A 20,524-nucleotide genomic window follows, 5' to 3' on the forward strand; every position below is an offset into this window, starting at 1 on the left:
AACCTCGTAATTTAAATTTAGCTGGTGTTAAGCGATAGTAAAAGGAGAAAAACTTTCCCGCCAAAACTAAACTTGAGCGCGCTCGCCAATTGCGCGATGTTTGTCGACGAGTACTGAAACATTCAGACTGAAACAATGGAGTTGGAATTTCCACATTTTTCGCTAAATATTGATTTTGAAAATTTAGAGAATGAAACTCCAAACAAACGAGTGGAACAAAAGGCAGAAAAGGAACTTAATAAAAGTGTTGAAGAACAAAAAGGTATCAACACAAGCAGGTCAACACAATTTGCACTACGTACCTGTCAAGCATGGCTTCAACAGAGCGTTAAATATATTAATAACCGAATTTTTGGCTGAATTTGGGTACGGTAAATACCTAATCGTACCCTTTTTGGTACGCTTCGGCTGCATATCAGGCTCGTTTGGTCTCGCCATGGGTATTTTGGCTCGACTGCGTCTCGCCAAAATACGAACCATGGCTCGACCAAACTCGCCTGATATGCCGCCGAAGCGTACCAAAAAGGTACGATTAGGTATAATAACACTCACCTCGCCCCTGATTTTGGATATCATGGTAAACAGTTTACATAAAAACCGCCACGGTTATAATCGCCTAACGGTCAACACTCTTCAACCAACTGACCACTTCACATCGCCGGCCAAGTTACATATCACGTTAATAAAAAGATGAATGTCCGAAAGATCAGGTTAAAGGATAGTCGTAGTGCACGTAACACTGAAATATGCTGTAAGCATTTTATAGCGCATTTTATTTCCTTTTTTTACTGGGACTCGCTGTTTTGTTCTTCTCACAAAGTTTACTCCAAACATTCAACTATTAAATCCGCCGAAGTACACTGTATGTTCATGATCATCTCACCTGTTTCACAATATGTCCCGGTAAACCCAGCATTGCAGTTGCATGTGTACTCATTAACACCATCAATGCAGGTTCCTTGGTTCTTACAAGGTTTACTAGCACACTCGTCAATGTCTAGAATTGCATGAAATTGATTAAACGTTGGATTAACAAAATGCTAAAGGAAGGCCTTTGTAAGTTTCAAGCGCCACCTAACCAAAGGAAGGAAGCTAGAGTTTTTTTAAAAGCTCGGACAAAAAGCGGGGGCGATGCCTTCGCAATTCTGAAAAGATGCATGTTTAACTCTGGGCTTCTGGATCTCTCTCGACGTCCCGAGTACTTTGTTTATCAGCTCACCTGTTTCACAATTTCTCCCGTTAAACCCAGCTACGCAGCTGCAGTTGTATCCGTTAACACCATCAATGCAACTTCCATTGTTCTGACAAGGATTACTGGCACACTCGTCAATGTCTACAAAATTAAAATGAATCAAATAAAACGTTAGACTGCCGAAATGTAAAGTTCTCGTTTCTGCCGCCATGATTCAAGACAGGTTTCTGAGGTCAGAGCCAAAAAGAATTATCTCCAGTTCAGTAATCTATGCAGTGTCTCTGACTGACTATATAAGATTATAAAATGTGCGAAGAATAAAGCGAGCTGCGATTGGTCATGTCGTGTTCATAATAACACCTAATTATTTGGCCGTGCCTCAAAAGGAAAAAGATATGCCAAAAAACCTGACAAGAAAAACGAGTACAGAAAAAACAATAAGCTTTGACAAATTTAGGTTCCACGCAGGCATGCAATCAAAACACCAGCTAGTTAGCTGGAGACAGAATTTTGAAGCTTTTGCAATGCCGGAAGTCAAAAGTACTTTACACGACGGAAAGTGAATTAAACGCGTCTGAGAATATTTTTTTTAGTCAATGAAAGAGGCTAGATAAATTGAAAAAAATATGCCTTTTGATTAGTGGTTTTAGTAAAGAAACTGTAAGGACAAGGTTTTCATTCGCCAAACATCTTTATCGAATTGGTCATACCAATACTTTTAGTCACATTCGAAAATCGCACTGATCTGCTAATAATCTCACTACGTAATTATGATATTGTACGTATACACAGCTTTTAAATCTCACCTGTACAACTGTGTCCATCTCCAGTATATCCGGGTTTGCAACTGCAGTTATACGCACCAAGAGTGTTATTGCAAACTGCATTAACATCACAAATGGGAGTTGGTTCAGCACATTCGTCGATGTCTGTAGAGAGATAAAACAGTTTTATGCAGTGGATTGTGATTGTATTATAAAAGCAAATCTTGCTTCACATAGAAAAACGCTACAGTCTTTTAAAATGTGAAATATTATCACTGATAAAAGAATCTATGTTAAGTTTTGCAAAATCGAAGAGAAATATTGAGCCGGCTAAAGACATATGATTATCAGGAATAAATAAGTGCAGAGATTAAACGAAGGTACAGCCCTCATAGTGCACAGTATCATTTTAGGAGATTATACGAGAAAATAAGTGTTTATTTTCTCTCCTAACTGGGAAGGCGGCTTTTTACAGGTTGAAGAGCCTTCAATCCACAATATCATCGAATAATAATGTGTTTGAACTACATTTTTCTTCAGTTAATTTTTAAAATGTGGTTAAAAAACGGTTTAGCTAACAATTTATAATCTGCTATAAATCAAACGTTCTTATCGTGTGGGAGTCACTGATTCTGGAGACGTGTAAGGAACCCTTTAATGACCTATTTTATTCTTTCCTTAGCTCTCATCCTATTTTATGAAATGTCAACCGTAAACTACAGCAAAACTACGTAGGCGTTTTCTAGCTGTTTATCGGATAATTCAGTAAGCAATAGCTCATTGAACTTTTTTGTATTTTTTTTTCTCGAACGAATGTTTTTGTTTACAAAGATAAGCCCTTGTTGTCGATCAACATTTCAGTGGTCATTGATGATTTTAATTGGTCCGAACTCAATGACCAGTAAATGCAAGCACGTGCATCTCCACAAAGGCACTAAGGCATGTTAGCGCTCTGGATAGTACACTAGAGGTGTACCACGTGAGACAATTAACCAATCAGGTTAACCAATCATGCAAACTGAGATCTAACTGAGATTTATTTCCTTGGTTCAATCGCAACAACACACAGGCGCTCGCCAACTGTTTAGCGGATAATTTGCAGCTCATTCAGAGGACATGCGTAATTTTCGGGACCTCGACAGCTGATTTTGAGATGGTAATACCTTAACGCAATATCATCTAATACAGGTTTCACGTGCGAAATTAATAGCCTGATCTATTAAAAAAAACTTACCAGAGCAGTTGAATCCGTCTCCAGCATATCCTGATTTACAAGAGCAGTTGTAAGAGCCATGGGTATTGAAACAATCCGCATTAGCATCACATTTGTGCTCTGCTGCAGTCACGCACTCGTCAATATCTGAAAGGAACGAAATATTAAGATACTGTTTCGTCAGTATTAAAGATTGATTGCGGACTGCGTACTGCAGACTGGTTATAAGTCATGAGTCAAACGTTGAGTAATTTTACATTAAAAGTTTTTCAAAGAGGAAAAATTAAAATATTTTCTCGCATCGTTAACAATTCACATAAAACCCTTAGCGAAAAACGTCGACGGAATTTTGGTGGTTGTCGCCTTTCTACTGAAAACTCGGGGTATTCAATTGAACATTCGGTAATCGAACCCAATCGAACACCAATCGTTCGATTGGGTTCGGTAAACGAACATAGTCGAACTCACAATAAAATCTGGTCAATTGAACAAAATCGAACGTTCGATTACCAAACAGTCGACAATCGTACTCTATCAAACGTTCGATAAACGAACTCCAGTTTGTTTATATTGAGGACATTTTGTACGGTGTACCGTCTCCCTGATTAGTCCTGCGTGATTTACTAATCAAGAGACGGATTCTGAACAAAGTCGAATCGGATTGAGTTCAAAAAGTGTTCGATTTTGTTCGATTGGTTCGAAATCGAACTCACAGGAAAATAGATGTTCGATTTTGTTCGATTACTGAACCCAATCGAACGATTGTTGTTCAAATGGGATCGATTGCTTTTTTCGTTCGATTTTGTTCGATTGAAAACGCCGGATGAAAACGAAGCGCGAATTTAATCTGCTGGTGTTAACATTTACTCGGTAGTTATCCGTTCCCTACATATATACGAGCATAAGCGTCCTGTGTTACACTACATCTCAATTGTTAACTTGTTCTCAGTGCAGCGGGATTTCTTTGAGCGATAAACGTCCAAATAAATTGTTTCCGCCGTTGTTCCGGATTTCTGTATTGCCTCTTATATCATACAAAAACTACTATGACACTGCCACTATACGCCGTTGTTGCTGCCAAATAAACTTTTTTATAATTTAATACAAATTGCTCTGTTGTTTGACCAGCCGGTTTTTATCAGATCTCAATGTAGAAAGCAATTCGGTTTACATTGGATTTGAATTCAAACTATCGTGAACGAATGTTTTAAAGTGCTACTATGACCAAAATTTTTGTTTTTCTTTTCGTCTTTTTCTAAAGTCAATTTGTTCAATAAGTCTAAATTTAACTAGCGCGCTAGAATTTAGAACGTTGCGAGCGATATAAGCCTTGAAATAGCTTGCCGAAAATCGTGGAAAACCCGTCCGCCATTACTCGGACGTCTAAAGTGAGCCAGCGACTGTACTGAAAAGCGGATTTACGCATGAGTTGGTTCGTGACGTCATATGCGCATCGTCGCTTCGAGCTTCGAGTGTTCCAAGAGAGAATATACTGAGAATTAACAGGGTTATAAAAGATATTTCTTCGACAATTTCTTCGTCTAGTTTGCCCGGTGGCGAAACCGAAGAGAGCCGCAACGAAGAGACATTGCAATTTAGCGGTATCGTTTCCGACTTATAATGAGAATTTAAAGCTGTTTTCCGTCGGTCTAAAGGGCAATGTTTGTATGGAAATACTTCAATATTTATTTCATTCGATGAGGTTTTGGCGCTGTATGCCTACAACGAAGCTGCCGTCTTCTTGTCCAATCGAAGCACCGATCGAAGAAGCCTCAAAGAACGAAGAGGAACGGCGATTCATGGACTACGTACGTTTGAATACATGGTATGATGAGAACAACGTAATTGAATAGTTAGGATAAAATGTCTGCAATGTTTGAATTAATAGAGCTGCAAATACATGTAGGTTGCTGTTGCCGTTTGCGAAGGATTGAAATGATCTTAACTGTTGTTTTCATTCTTGTAATCTATCATACACGCCATGGGCATAAAATCTATCTCAGCTGTTTATTCCGAAAAAAGCTTTATAAACATGAAATAATGTAAAGTTTATACAGAAAAATTAAAGTCAACAAGATGGTGCAGGTGATCAATGAATTTAGTTCCTTGAGTTTTATACAGTTTTACCTTGCTGACTACAATACAGGTAATAAATCTTTTTAAAACTAAGTGTTTTAATGGGTAATAACACTTCCGACATCCAGCTTTAGCCAGCATTTAGTATTCCTGTTTCTTAAAATAAGAAAAACCATTTGGACGCTGTATAGAGTCCTTCACTCTATTTACTGATAATGTTATGAAACTGGCCCACAAGTAGCAGCAAAACTGGGTAGGAGTAGTTTTTCTTATTCATTTCACCCATTTGTTTTCCTCTTGGCCCCGTGATTTTTTGATGATAAAAATAACTAAAACAATATATGCACAACATGGGAACAAGTAAAATAATGTTAAGGGTATAAAGTTTTAAGTTCATAAACGGAAACACCTGGAACTCGAACAAACACTGGGACCTTGATCAAACGTTTCCAGTTTTGAACCGGCATTTAAATGAAGCCCGCGTTGAGTCGGGGTCTGGCGTCTACTCACGAAAATATGGTATCATATGCAATATGACAGTGGCTCTTTCTAGAGAATATCACTGGCAGTACATTGTGCATCTGCAGTATGTCAGTATGTGTATGTAATTGAGAGTTCAATTTTGGGACTAATCTTGTGTCAACTTAACGTGACTGTAAACAAGCCAGCTCCGTGTACCACCCTAAATAAACAGACACCCTATTGGAGACAGTTTTTTCCTTTCATAAGGAGTTAATTCCCATAAATGTGCTTCAAAATTGCTCCCTTGATGCAAAAAGGCAAAGTCTGCATGCAAGCCTACTTGCCCATCAGGCCAAAGCATATCTTGGTTTAAGTAGGATTAAGCAACCTGGATGAGATGGAAGTACAATTGCATCACAGGTTTAACCTCCCCACTCCCCCCACATACATGTAATGACACTGTTCTGGGCTCACACCTGAACGGCTTGATTCAGAGTCTGACAATTAGGTCACCGCACCTAAATCAATACAACTACCCCTTACTATGACAACAATTTTTATTTATGGTACAGGTTTGACTGTATTTTTTGTCGGCTTCGAAGTTCGTGTATACTCTTTAAATAAATACATATATAATGGTTGCAAGGGTCCTGTGTGACCTCAAAATTACCCCCTTGTTACAAAAAGGCAAGGTCTGCATGCAAGTCTAGTTGCCCATCGAGCAAGCTTATCCTGGCTAAGTAGGATTAAGCAACCAGGAGTATTTCTACTTCCCCCCTGGATGAGATGCAAGTATAAGTTCATCAAAGGTTTACTCCCCCCCCCCCCCCCTCATCACACCATCAATTTGTCAGTTCCCATTCTACACTGGGAGAGGAGGCGCCATGAGAGTAGTCTTGCCCGAGAACAAGCACAATGACACCAGTAAGAGTTCACACCTGAACCGCTTGATCCAGAGTCCGACAACTTACACTTAGGCCACTGCACCTAAATCAATACAATATTTTTATTTATGGTACAGATTTGACTGTACTTGTGTTAGAGAAATTATGATGGATCAGCAGCTCAGGAGTTCTCTGGCACATTCACATAATTTATTGTTGGCTACTACATTCTCAACTTATGAACAAAAAGAGCATGCCAAAAATAAATATATTGCAAACTCAAAATTAAGTGTAGCTAGGATATCAACAGTGCTCTATTGCACACAGCATGAGTGATTGGCACAGGTCATAACTATATCTCATGGCCCCTGTTGTACTTAAATATAATAAAGATTTACTGAGTAAAATCCGGATAGCGTGTATGTCTCTGAGACAGGCTAACAGTGTTTTATCCTGAGACTACTTCTCAGAAAATGTTTGTGAATACTATTCTAAGTGCACAATGAAGTACAGTCCTACTGTAGTGTTTTACATTGCATGGCAGAAATAAACAAGTGACCAACACTGAAGACGTGCTGGTGATTTTATTAAGACTGCAGAGTATACAGAGGACTACAATGGAAACATTCTCAGTACATATAACCAGTAAAAAGATATTGCTAAGCTTTGCATCCTTCTGTATGTACTTTCACATAATGTACCGCCTCGTGCGAATTTATTTAAGTTTATTTGTACCATAAAGGATATAATTCAGAAACATACAGGCCGATTTGCCCAAAAATTACCTTTTTTGACATGAAGTATTTACAATTAATTTAAAAATGACTATTCTAGAACACGAGCGCTTGAGCAACAGAAGTAAATTACGCCACTCACCCAGTGTTTTGCTTCTAAGAAGTAGCGAATACAGTAAACTCATTGTAGATAATTCGAAGCGTTCTATTCTATTAACTTCCCTTGGATAGTTGAAGAAGTTAACCTCACAATGGTTGCAGGGAGAAATATCTATAAAGCATTTCCAAGAGTACAAGTTTCCCTCAAAGTTATCAGACGATCTATTATTCATCTTGCGTGGTTCGGGCGAGTTAAGATGTCACGAAATCCGCCTCTTGAGTTGTTTTCTGCCACTATGTTGTGCAAAAGTGACCTGGAGATGCCTTGATGTTTAAAAAACATTTGCGCAGTAGATACGGCTTCTACACCACTACAGATTAAAAAGAAAACCAATGTTTTTCCAGATCGGTCACTCCAGCCTTCGAAGCAGCCATTTTGTTGATGCGCATATGACGTCAGCATGCTCTCGCCCCAACTAGTTCTAGATCTCTATTTGGTCCTCGGACATTTTTGAATCTAATAATGGCGGCAAGCCGAAGCCGAAGTTTACGCGTGGAATAAGTGGTCTTCCAATTCGAATTTGAACTTAAAATTTGGCAAGGTTACTATTTAATGTAAGTATTTTCAAAAACCGAAGAGAAAAGGGAAGGTAAAATTTTGATCATAGTAGCACTTTAAAAGTGTGTAACGCATGATTATTGTTAAACAAGAAATTAACGTAGAAAGAAATTAGGTACGATTAGGTATTTACCGTACCCAAATTCAGAATTAAGCAAAACATTTGGGACCTCTGATTCAATTGTTTGAGTTCGAATGTTTCAGTACTCGTCGGCAAACATCGCGCAATTAGCAGGCGCGCTCAAGTTTAGTTTTGGCGGGAAATTTTTTACTCCTTTTACTACCGGTAAACACCAGCTAAACTTAAATTTCGGGCTCCTGTTTTATTAGTAATTCCTATTTTTTTTTTAATTCATCGTACGGTAACACTACGTTGCTTGAAAGTGACCATGATACGTGTCACATCAGGTCAGTGACTTGATATCGTAGGATATCAGGACAGTAGATCGCGCTTCTCATTGGCTACTTGCGAATTTGGGTACGGTAATTCTGAATATCACGGTAAATAGTTTAATGAAAACAACCACGGTTACAATCGCCAAACTGTCAACACTCTTCAACCGACTGACCACTGCACATCGCCGGCCAAGTTACATATCACGTTAATAAGAAGATGCTTGTCGAAAGATCAGGTAAAAGGATAGTCGTTGTGCACGTAACACTTTTTTTACTGGGACTCGCTGTTTTGTCCTTCTCATGAAGTTTACTTCAAACATTATTTAACATCCATTGCATTAGGAAGAGCATTACTATAAAAGCCGCCCAAGTACACTGTTCATGATTAGCTCACCTGTTTCGCAATGTGTCCCGGTAAACCCAGCATTGCAGTTGCATGTGTACCCATTAACACCATCAATGCAGCTTCCTTGGTTCTGACAAGGATTACTAGCACACTCGTAAATGTCTGGAATTGAACAAAATTGATTAAACGTTTTATTAACAGGATGCTAAAGGAAGGACTTTGTAAGGTTCAAGCGCCACCCAGCCAAAGGAAGGAAGCTAGAGTTTTTTAACCCTCGCCACCCCCCCCCCCCCCCGTAAGGTTTTTTCCAAATTTTGAAAAAAGCATTTACCCTACAATGCTGAAACTTTCGGTAGCTGTTCATTCATCCTTTGCGGAAATTTTGACATGTCAACCATGTGTCCATGGCATATGACGTTGCCATGGCAACGTCATAAATACAAGCAGGTCTTGCCAAAAATCGTCATTTTTAACATTTTTCTTGATTTTTTCCAGTTTTTTTAAAACAGAAGTGCAAGATTTGTTTATTTTTACATTTCATAAGCATTCTAGCTTGATTTTGCATCAATTTCTGTTATTTTGTGACTTTCTAAGAAAATGTTGAAATCCAAGATGGCGGATCCAAGATGGCGGCTCTCATGACATCACGTGACGTCATATGACGTCACAGCCAATTAAAATTATGTCATCTTGTAGAGTAAGCTAAGGGCTTTCTTCTCAGACCAAACGAATTTCGCTACGCCTTAATATAACGAAAACTCCGGGGAGGGGTTCCATCCACCCCCCCCCCCCCCCCTTGTACGATGGTGGGGGTATGAGTTTGCTTGTACGTCCGAGGGTTAAAAAGCTCGGACAAACAGCGAGGACGATGCCTTCGCAATTCTGAAAAGATGCATGTTTAATTCTGGACTACTGGATCTCTCTCGATGTCCCGAGTACTTTGTTTATCAGCTCACCTGTTTCACAATTTTCCCCGGTAAACCCAGCTACGCAGCTGCATGTGAATCCGTTAACACCATCAATGCAACTTCCATTGTTCTGACAAGGTTTACTGGCACACTCATCAATGTCTACAAAATTTAATGAATCAGATAAAACATTGGCCTGCCGAAATGTAAACATAAATATAGGTTTCTTGTTTCTGACGCCATGATTCAAGACAGGTTTCAGAGGTTAGAGCCAAATATAATTGTCTGCCATTCAGTAATTTTTATAGTGTCTCTGGCTGGTTATATGACATTTGAAAATAGCACAAGGTAACTACATCCGCTGATTGGTTAAAAATTGTGTTTCTATAACTCGATGGAGACACAGACAATTGTCATAGTCACGGCAATTATTAGTCACGGTGCTGAAATAAGCTAAGCAAAAATAACAACTAACAATTGTGTCAAATTTTAATGTCACAGCTGACAAAAACCAGGTTAAGACTAAACAAATATTTGCACACTTGAAAACAAGCGAGTAACATGTTTACAGAGCCCGCTATGCATTCAAAACATAGTCTGCGAAAGAAATTATCGAAGCGGCTGACCTTTTGAAGAAGTATATGGATTGGCGCAACTTCACTCCATTCTAGGCTTTGAAGCACTTTAGAATTATCCACATGTTCCTCAACAGGACAGGATATTCGCCAGGAATACCGAGTCAAACTTCTGTTAACAGAAAATGCACTTTCACCTCCAAGGTTCGATTGGCAGCGTTGGTTGTCAAACCATTCGGTTAAGTCGAAGAAGCGAAATTCAACCACAATTATTGACTCCTTCCAGTGCTTGACTTCAGTTAAACCATCGGCTTAGTTATTTATCATAATTAAGATAACTTTGGGGCCTGTTTTCTTTGTTAGTTTGGCCAAATAGCGGAGAATTTAAGCATTGAAGCAAATGTTGAACAGTTGATTTACTGTTGATCGACTCAGTCTCACCGGGCTCTTACTATAATTGGTGGATCATGACCACAGAGGGAAGTTGAAATTCAGGCTAGGTCTTCGGGGGATCACTCCAAAATGCATAAAATACATACCAGTTTGACAGTTTACTCCAGTGTATCCCGGCTGACAGTTACAAACATATCCGTTAACCTGTTGAACACACGTCGCTCCGTTTAAACACGGATCACTGGCACATCCGTTGATGTCTAAAAATATTAATAAATTCAAAAACATTTAGTGTCATAAAAAAGTTCAATATGTATTTAATTGTATTTCATGTGTTGGCAACTTTCAATAAGCGATATCGGAGTTCCAAAAACCACATGTATGTGTCAGAATAAATTCAATATTTATAAAAGTGAACAAAGGTAAGATATTCATAAAGCGAAATAATAATTCATGACCTTTCCTTTGTTTACTTTTATAAATATTTGATTTTATCCCGACGCACACATGTCTTTTCCGAACTCCGATATCAGGCCGTACCTAGCGGGGGGAGGGGGAGGGGGGGGGGGTAGATGGGCAAGTTACCCCCCGCCGGGAAAAACCCATTTGCCCCGCCAGGCCCCACCAGGAAAATTTGCCCCCGCAGACAAAAAAATTCTAGGTACGGCCCTCTATATCGCTTATTGCGCTAGTGAAAACGGTAATCTGCATATAGTCGGGAATACAGAATAAGTCAACATTTTGCAAGGTGTTTGTTTCGCTGGAAGTCCGTATTTTAGATTTCCTTAAAAAGACAAGTGAACTTTGTTTTTATCCCGGTCCTTTTTGATGTTTTTGGAGCGCACCTTGACTCACCTGACTCACAATATTTTCCTGTGTAACCGGGAACACAATCACAGTGGTATTCATTTTCGCCGTAATTCGGAACGCACTTTGCACCGTTTTTACACGGAAAGCTTGAGCATGGTGTCTGTAAAGAAAGGTTCTGCGAGTTTAAAACATTTATATAACAAAAAAATTCTTCAAGACTACAAATGATCAAATATGATTATTTTCTCTTAAAAGTCGAGTACATCTTCTGCTGGAATTTACAATATTATTGCTAACTGCCATCTTATCTACAAAAACCTGAAAAATCTAATTGTGCTTTATTTCACTTTCACATCCTAACAGTTGCAGCTCACGAGCTCGCATTTAGCAGGATAACATGGCAACCAAGCAGGTTTTTAGACAACAAATACCACATTCAAACCAACCAAACACAAACATGGTTAAAATACCTTTATGCTGTAATGGTGGTATTTCTGTGAGCTTACAAGCTGGCCCGGGTTTGCAGAGTACTTGTCTTCGTTTAACAACTCACATTGGTATTTTCCGTCTGAGCGAGGAGACGAGGCGACGTTAAACGAAGAACATGGCGGGTTGTTAACACAGCTCAGAGCGCATTCTCTGTAATTGCTCACAAGAGAAGATGAACCAACTGATACTTGAAGACGATGAAACTTGTCAACTGCAAAGTTTCCGTACGATACACGATTTCCCTGTGCATGAACTCCTCGCTTTAGACCACGGCTGCCGTCAAGTTGGCGCTGGTCTGCGTTTAGACAAGGTAGAAGAGTTCAAAATTTAAAGCATAAAGAATCGAAGCCGCGCTCACGCAATTTCTTCGTCAGCATAAATTATTCAGTTAGGTAAACATACTTAAATGTACATTGTAAAATGATAAAAACTTAACTAGTGTAATATTTCAAACACGAGCGACAGTGTTTTATCGGGATACCCAAACACCGAGAAGAGAGTTCAAAATACGACTCGCGGCGGAGTATTTTTGACGAAATTCGAGTTGTTTTGAAACGGAAGTTTTAGCGCTGTTTTCGGTCGTTCGTCCGTATACACTTATAGAGGGGGAACCACGCTTGCAGCTACGGGAAGTTCGGGATCTAACACAGCAACAACAGTCCTTCGGAACGGCAGAGAATACGCAGTTACTTGGCTCCAACAACAGAGATTTATTCCAATAACGTAACCAACAGTAATCAACGGGATGTTTGTCTAACCGGCGTCCCACCACCGGGGGTGCTAGAACAGTACCAAAAGATCACCAAAGAATATTTTACAGTGCAGTTCTACTTATTGAGAAACTGCAATACTAACGCATTAGGTAATTTCATAAAATAGTCTAACTTAAGAATTATCTAATACATTCCAGGAAGGCCTATTGGCTATAACGGAATTTCACTTTTACAAAATTAATCACTTACAAAGCAGTGCAGGTAGATAACAGTTAAACAAAGGGCAAGTGCAGTTTCCATTACACTTCAACGCTAACTAGAGTTATGATCTTCAACACAATAACAGGTGACTGCTACGGTTAATGAACTGGAACATTAACCTGCTATTTCAAAACCAAAACAATAATTTCTATGTTGGATTTTCCTATCTTTTAACAGCGAATGCGAATAAATAAAATTCAACCAAATAATCAAATTTCCTCTCCTTACAGTTTGGATGCCGATGAAACACTGCCTCCATTGTTTGATATATCTTCTCAATCGAAACAAAAAAATACGGAGTAAACGGAGAAATAAAATCGAAAAATCTTTGCTGATTAAGGTGGCGCAGGACCCTTGCAATCATTATGTATGAATTTATTCAAAGTATGTACGAACTGCGACGACTGAAGCCGACAAGAAAAGAAATATTTATGACAATTTTTTCTAAGAGTTCTTTGTACAAGTAATTACACGTTTCTGTTCTCAGCTTTTTGTCCCGTGCGCTGAAACATCGCGAATTGTCGTAATTAGATTCACAGCTTTGAGTAAAACACACGTTGTTGTAAACATTGATTCGGACGGTCTTCGGAAGCGGAATATCCTGCAATTTTGTGTCCAAGCTTTCTCCGCCGATATAGAATTTCAAGAATCGATTCGCCAGAAACATAAACTTGGTGTACTCTATTGTGTTTGGCTAAGTATCGCGAACTTCTTACATTTTTGCTTGTGCGCAAGCCGTCAATATTTTGCGGTATTGCCGTCTCACGTTTTCGGTCTGTGATTGGTTCTAAAAAATTGAAATTGATGTCGTTGCACTGGATTGGGTTCTGCTCAAGTACGCATCAAAATTCAAAACTTTTCTGCAGTATATCGGCGGGTAAACCTTTTCTCTTGCTGTTTACACAGTTTAAACAACTTTTGCCATACGCTTAGTCATCTCTACGAGTTATTCAGAGAAAAAGGTGGCTTGATGAAGAAGAAGAAAGGCAGGTGATTGTTTGAAAATACTTTAAAATATTCAGTTTATAATTTACAGCGCTCGCTCGCTTGCGATAGATGGCGTGACCTTGTTTTGTGAATTTTAATCAAGCTTTTCTGTTTTGTCGCACCCTGCGAGCAGAGCCCTTTTTTCTCGACTTTATTTCCCTAATCGCAGCCGCACGGAAGGTAATAGAGGCTCTGCTCGCAGGCCTGGGTGGTTTTGTCGTTGCTTAGCACTTCAGAAAACCTCGCTTAGATATACTGTTTGAATTTCTTTTAGTTTCTCTGAGAAAATTTAAAGTTGAAATTCTAGTAACTCGTTGCGAAGCCGAAAATGTCATGGCGTGTTTGGTTTTTGTGTACTCTTCGCGAGTAGTGAGAATTTCAACCTTAATCAACAATAATATTATGCTCATTGTCCGCTTAGTTTACAAAAAGAATAGTTGAATTGCGATACAAAACGTATTGCGATTATCAGACTGCAACACCGCATTATATTGACGGCGTTTTAAGGGAATATATTCTTCGTATTTGGCTCTACCGCTTTGCGACTCGCCCAACTCGACGTTAATATAATGCTGTATTACAGTCTCAAAATCGCAATTAGTTAATATTATTTTGTTTTATAATTTCCTCTCAATTACAAGTTGTCATGCCATATTTGCTTCAACGCAGTTGGATTGGTCAAATAGTAATAAAAAAAAAACAATTGGTCACCGAAGGAAACTTCTGCTGTAATAGAAATTTCTTTAATCTTTCAACGACATGGTGAAATTAATTTTACCGTTTAGTCATTTTCATTTTCGTTCAAAGTAAAAAAAGTACAAATCGTTTTAAAATTTATGACCTGTCACAACTGCACTATTAGCTTTTGGCTTTCAAATATTTTAAGCTGTCGAACCTGCTGAAAAATTTAATGCAAACGTCGCTACGTGCCCACAGGTAAATTGAAAAAAAAATCGACAAAAAAGATTTTGTTTTCTGTCATATTAAATTGCGCTTACCATCAGTTATACGACAATGCATTATTCAAATTAATAATTGAGCTGTCTTTAAAGAAATAATACCTTTAACTCGAAAGAAAATTTGCCCCATCAAACCGTCAGACAGCTTGAATTTAAAGAAACGCTTCAGAAAGAAGTCCATGGGAAAGGTGTAACGCGTTATTTTCTGTTCTTTTCTCCGTGATTTTGTTTTCAAGCCATTTAGATCAGAGCTTTCTTCAGATATTCAATAGAATCAGATAAGACAAAAAATGAATGTTTTAGAGAGGCTGAGGGCATCTAAACAACATAATTCTTAAAAGAACAGAGAAACAGAATCTTATGGCGTCTTTTTTTTTGCGAGTATACGTGTCTGCGTTTCACCTTCCGGCTCACGCCTGCGTTATCGAAAGTAATGTAAAGCTTGTGAAATCTCTGGCTAAACATTTAAGCTACCGAAATCAGTTTTTAGGCATTACTGTGTCGCTACGACTTTTCGTTAAATTCAAAACTAGTTGCCGATAAAATGTTCCTTAAAATGTGTGGAAGTTTTCAGATTGCCCAAATCGTCAGTTCAGTCCGCACAATATTCAAAAGTAGAATTGTATCAAGTCGAATTCTTTTATTCGCCCTCTTGCTTGGCTCGAAAGCGACCATCGAGCGGCGAATTAAATGGAAAGAGAGGGCTTTTAGAAAGTCTAGAATGATAGCGGCATAAACAATATTGGAAATTAAGGCCGAAACTTTCTGGGAAACGCTTATCGCACTTCAAACTCGGACTTTTTTATTTAATGGATTTTTACTTGATTAATTTTTTTTGTCATGTTAGTCGAAACATTAAGCATCTTTTCAGTTTACAAAGTTCAAGTATCAAAAAAGTGAAATTTTAATCCTGTTTCGATCGAATATTATTCAAAGGAACCTCTTCTACACGGTCCCTATGGTGTGTTATAAAAAAAAAAAAACAGTGAGACCTTTTTGAGCTAGAATTTCACACTACGAATTATTCCACGAGTCAACTTAAAAAAGGAAAATTCCGAATCATTAACTTCAGTTTACAATGTAAACTCATTCGACTCGAGTCGCAATGATGTTGTGGAGCTCACGACTCGATTGAAGAGGGTTGCAAATTATGCGCATTCATTGTAGATATATAAATTTAGACATAGTCAAGTTTGAAGAGAAACGTCATATTCACGCCGTAAAAGATACATAAATTGTATTTTGAAAAGGTGCAAAGGCAAAATTAGATGTTGCAATAGTTTTCACTTGCTATCAGGTAAGTTTAATCCAGGATACATCAACACTGAGCGAACAGACTTTGGACTTGCCCTTAACTCGGCACAAGAATTTTACCCGAAGGATTCCAATGTAACTTTTATCAGATTTTGAAAGCTATATAAGTAGAAACTTAAACTTAGCTTAGGTTATGTCGATAAATGGAAAATTGCTTACCGCGGGAGTCGGCAACCGTGGGGCTTTGAAGCCAGCCTCCCCAAATAGCTGTTACGAACAGCAAAGGAAGTGCAGGGAAAGTACGGACCATGTTTCCTTCTCTTAAAGTTTTTCTCGACAGCAAAATCGCTACTTTTCAGTGGAGAGTTCTTTGAATGGCGCTTAATTAACTGCGTTGCATGTACATCAAGGGTGTGTATTGCAACGCACGGCAACCAGTTATGTATCGCTCACGTTTTATATCTTAACAAAAAGTGGGCGGTGGTTTTTCTCTATTACTTCTGGTAATTAATTATTCATCAAATACAACGGAAATTTTCGTTGAAGCGTTTATGGAGCGAACAACACGAAAATACATAGTAATAGTCGTGGCGCATTCTAGCATAATTGTTTTTCGTTTGTAATTTTTTTTTCATTTTAGCATAGTGATAGAAAGAAGTTAGTTAAAAGTTTTTTTGGAGTTCCTTTTAATATTTTTAAGTTTTAACACATGATAATAATCGAGTTTTGAAATGGTTCAGTTATGACTACAACTACGGATGTTTATGTCTAGTAAGGTTATGGTTTTGCAAACAGCTTTTCTTTATTACCCTTTCTCCACAGGTGGTTTTGTTCATCAAATTTATTTGTCGTGGGTTGTTAAGAGACACTTAAACAGGCCCGTAATTATGCATAACGGAAGCTCACTCTTGTTAAAATAAAACTAAGCCATGAAGACTTTTTCCACTGAAAGCCAGAAGTTTTGAAGTAAAGAAATATTTAATTGTTGTATAGCAACAGATCTGAGAGAAACCTTGACTCGTCAGAAATTTTCAAGACAAATGCTTTTTTAATATAAAATGTTTACCAGTCATGTTCTTTGAGGATCATTAATTATGCCTTGAAATACGTTCAAAGCTTTTTTTTATTAGAATAAACAGGATGTTGAGTTATGTAAAGGAAAGTTGTAATTATCTGTGTGAGTTTCTCTCAAAATGCTGCCGAATTTAAATAAAATGAGAAATAGGAATATTTCAAATTAACAGTTTTCTCCCCGTTATAATTAGGCGGTGGATTTCAAATGAGCGAATTTTAATCAACACACAAGCTCTAATAAATGTAATTAATTACCTTGTTTTCTTGTTTTAATAACTGCCTCTACAGGAGGCTTATTAAAAGATGTAAAAATTTCAAAGGGAGGCTTATTAGAAAAATGGAGTAAAAATTAGATTTATTCAAAGGAAGTTCTACGAATGCAAATTTGACAAAAGGGAAAAAAATCTATTTTGAAAATATAGCCTGAAGATGCGAGGTTGCACGAATTCTCCAGGTATAACCGTGTAAAGAAGGCTAGTAGGCAAGAATACTAAAAAAGAGTAAAGATCACTGAGAAAAATAGACTCTCCTGCGGAATTTTATAGTCAGAATGCAAACTTTTAAGAAAAAAAAAATACTCTTTTTTTTAATTAAAAAGAGAAGACTTTGTTTTACTTTTTGAGTTAGTTGAAAGCATATTATATTTACATGTACTTGTTCAGTTATAGCTTAAACTACGATTGTTTACGTCGATCTAGGTAACAGTTCTGTTTAGTACTTTTCCTTAATTAGTCTTTTATTACAGGCGAAGTTTACTCATCGATCAATTAACCTGAGGGGGATAAAATACAGAAGAATAATAAATTTACAAAATTATATGGGTTGTTAAAATACACAAAGGGGCCTGAAATTATACATAACGGATGTTAACGGTATATTTGTTAGGGTTAAACAATGATTAAGTTCTTTATAAGCCAAGAAGGCTATTATTCAAAATTGCATCAATTTTGGATGTATGTCGTTAGTGTTTTGCCCTACTTTTCATTAATTAGTCTTTCTTAACAGGCGATTTTTACACATCAATATATTTACCAGCGGGGGTTGAGGACTGTAGAATACTACATTTACAAAATTAACTATGTTGCTAACGTCTATCTTTGTTAAGGCAAAACAATGATCACGTAGTAAAGACAAAGAGCCCCGAAGAATATTCTCCACGGATTGCAGCGAATTTGGATGTAAAGAAATATTTAATGTGCTTTTTTTACAACATTTTTGAAATAAACTTGTAATTTCAATTCCTCATTAAGTCGTCGGGAACGAAAAAGGCGGGAAATTTACCAGTTATTTACTATGAAAGACATTAATTATATATTAGACGTCTAATGTTTAATATCCGAATTCAAAAGTCAAAGAAACGACAAAAACGTTCTATGTTCTCTTTAAAAAAAATATAACGAAAGAGGAGTTTTTATTTTTCTCAGTTAGCCCATTAAATTTTGCATGTATTGCGGGATTTTTTTAGGTACGGAAAATTCGATCAATCGCTTTTCTTTAATGAGAATCGAAAACCAAGCCCCCGAAGGCTTGTTTTTCCATTCTGTACTTGGCTGCCACTCACTTTCAACTTTTCAATAATTAGCCTTTCTTTACAGGCGGCTTTTACCCACTAATTACCTGCGGTAGATAAAAGACAGAGGAAATATATGTTAACAGAATAAAATGGGTTGCTCAATGTCACTAAGGGGCCCGTAATTATACATAACGGATGTTGAGTCTATTTTTGTGAAGGCAAAGCAATGTTGACATACTTAAACTGTAAGACAAAATCCAAGAAGACTATTTTTCACAGATTGCCGAGAATTTGGGTGAACTTAAAAATGTAAAGCAATGTTTTTTTAGCAATAAATCTGGAGAAAATGTGCTATTTATTCTTTTTTAATCCATCGGGAATGAAAACAGGGAATTTTTCCAGACGACTTTATTTACCAGTCAGTTTCTTCGAGAAACATTAATTATACATTGAACTTCGAAAGATATGAAAGCCGTTATAGTTAGAATAAAAATGGTGTTGACGTGTTCAAGAAACAGGGTTTAATTATTTGTTCAAGTTCCTCTCAGAACCTAAATTTGAGTAAAAGGAGAAATATTTCAAATTTGTAGATTTTTTCCCATTTTAGTAACATGGATTTTAATTAAGTCCGTGTGGATGCGAATTTTAATTTCGTGCGTAAATTGAAAAATGAGGATAAACAACCCGCGTCTATGGAAATTGCAGACGCAAGTCATCCTTTTACGAGGGAGGCAAAAGCTTCATTCTTTTTTTTTGTTTTAGCCACAAAGCTATATGTCCGATTTGAAGGATGTTACAATTTATAAAATAGATGCCTTAGTTTGTTGAGTTTGTTGAGTGAAAACAAAATTTATTCAGAGAAAGTTCGTCTCCCAATGCAAATTTGACTGAATAGAAAATAAGGTTTTATTCAGGAGGTAAAGCTTGAAAACCTACTCTGGTTCAAGAGGTTTTCTTTCTTCTTTCCAAGCTCTCTTTACGTTTACAAACGACAGAGAAGAATCGTTCTCTGGACGCTTTGCGGCTCGCTTACGCCTTTTCGCGGATCTTTGAAGAGATAAAAGAGAGAAAACCTGTGTGAAGACGCGAAGATGCGAAACAAGGCCAGATACCTGCAAAGTTTGCTTTGATATGGATTATTTTAAACAATATAAATACTCCTTTACACGTATAAATACAAAACTGTTTAGTTTAATGCGGCAAACATGGTCCGAAATACAACGTTTGTGAACTCGACAAAAGAAAGCGAATATTAGCGTTATTTCGCACTGGGAAGTCTATCACTTCTGGTAATCAATTATTTATTATCGATACAAATACAACGGAAGTTTTTCTTTTTACTGTTTATGGAGTAAACAACACGAAAATAGATAGTAACGGGGGCATTCGAGCAGACTTTGTTTCATAATATGAAAATATTTATTTTTCATTCTGACATTGAAATACGAATGGGAGCTTGAGAAAACAACAAATGCGTTGGAGGATGTTTCTATACTGTTACGTCTTTTGAGTGAACATAAAATATATTCAGAGGATGTTCTTCTCCTAATGCAAATTTGAGCTGAAAGGGGAATAATCTTGCTATTTTTATCTATAGTTTGAAGACGCGAAGTTGCACAAAACCCCAAAAAACTGGCTTTGATATGGATTCACTTTTAACAATAAAAACTTCTTTAGAAAAAAAAAATAAAACTTTTTTTATGTTTGATTTCTTAATGTTCAATTTTATACACATGATTATCATCACAGCCATTTGTTTTGTACATGCAATTTTCTCGCCAATAATTCTCGAGTGGAAAAGTC

General features: G+C 37.4%; 1 protein-coding gene across 1 annotated transcript in view; it reads right to left on the reverse strand.

Moving 5' to 3' along the window:
* The window catches only part of LOC144664678 (uncharacterized), a 70,195-nt gene that overhangs the window by 29,309 nt on the left and 20,362 nt on the right, over positions 1 to 20,524 (reverse strand). Inside the window, exons 10-11 of the mRNA XM_078525868.1 lie at positions 1,999 to 2,121; positions 1,220 to 1,333 (exon numbers count right to left, since the gene is read on the reverse strand). Coding sequence (XP_078381994.1) covers positions 1,220 to 1,333; positions 1,999 to 2,121 — 237 coding nt within the window. The remainder of the gene's footprint in view (positions 1 to 1,219; positions 1,334 to 1,998; positions 2,122 to 20,524) is intronic.

The sequence above is a fragment of the Oculina patagonica genome, chromosome 9 (assembly GCF_052425735.1).
Source record: "Oculina patagonica isolate OP01 chromosome 9, crgOcupat, whole genome shotgun sequence".
NCBI classification, from domain to species: Eukaryota; Metazoa; Cnidaria; class Anthozoa; order Scleractinia; family Oculinidae; genus Oculina; species Oculina patagonica.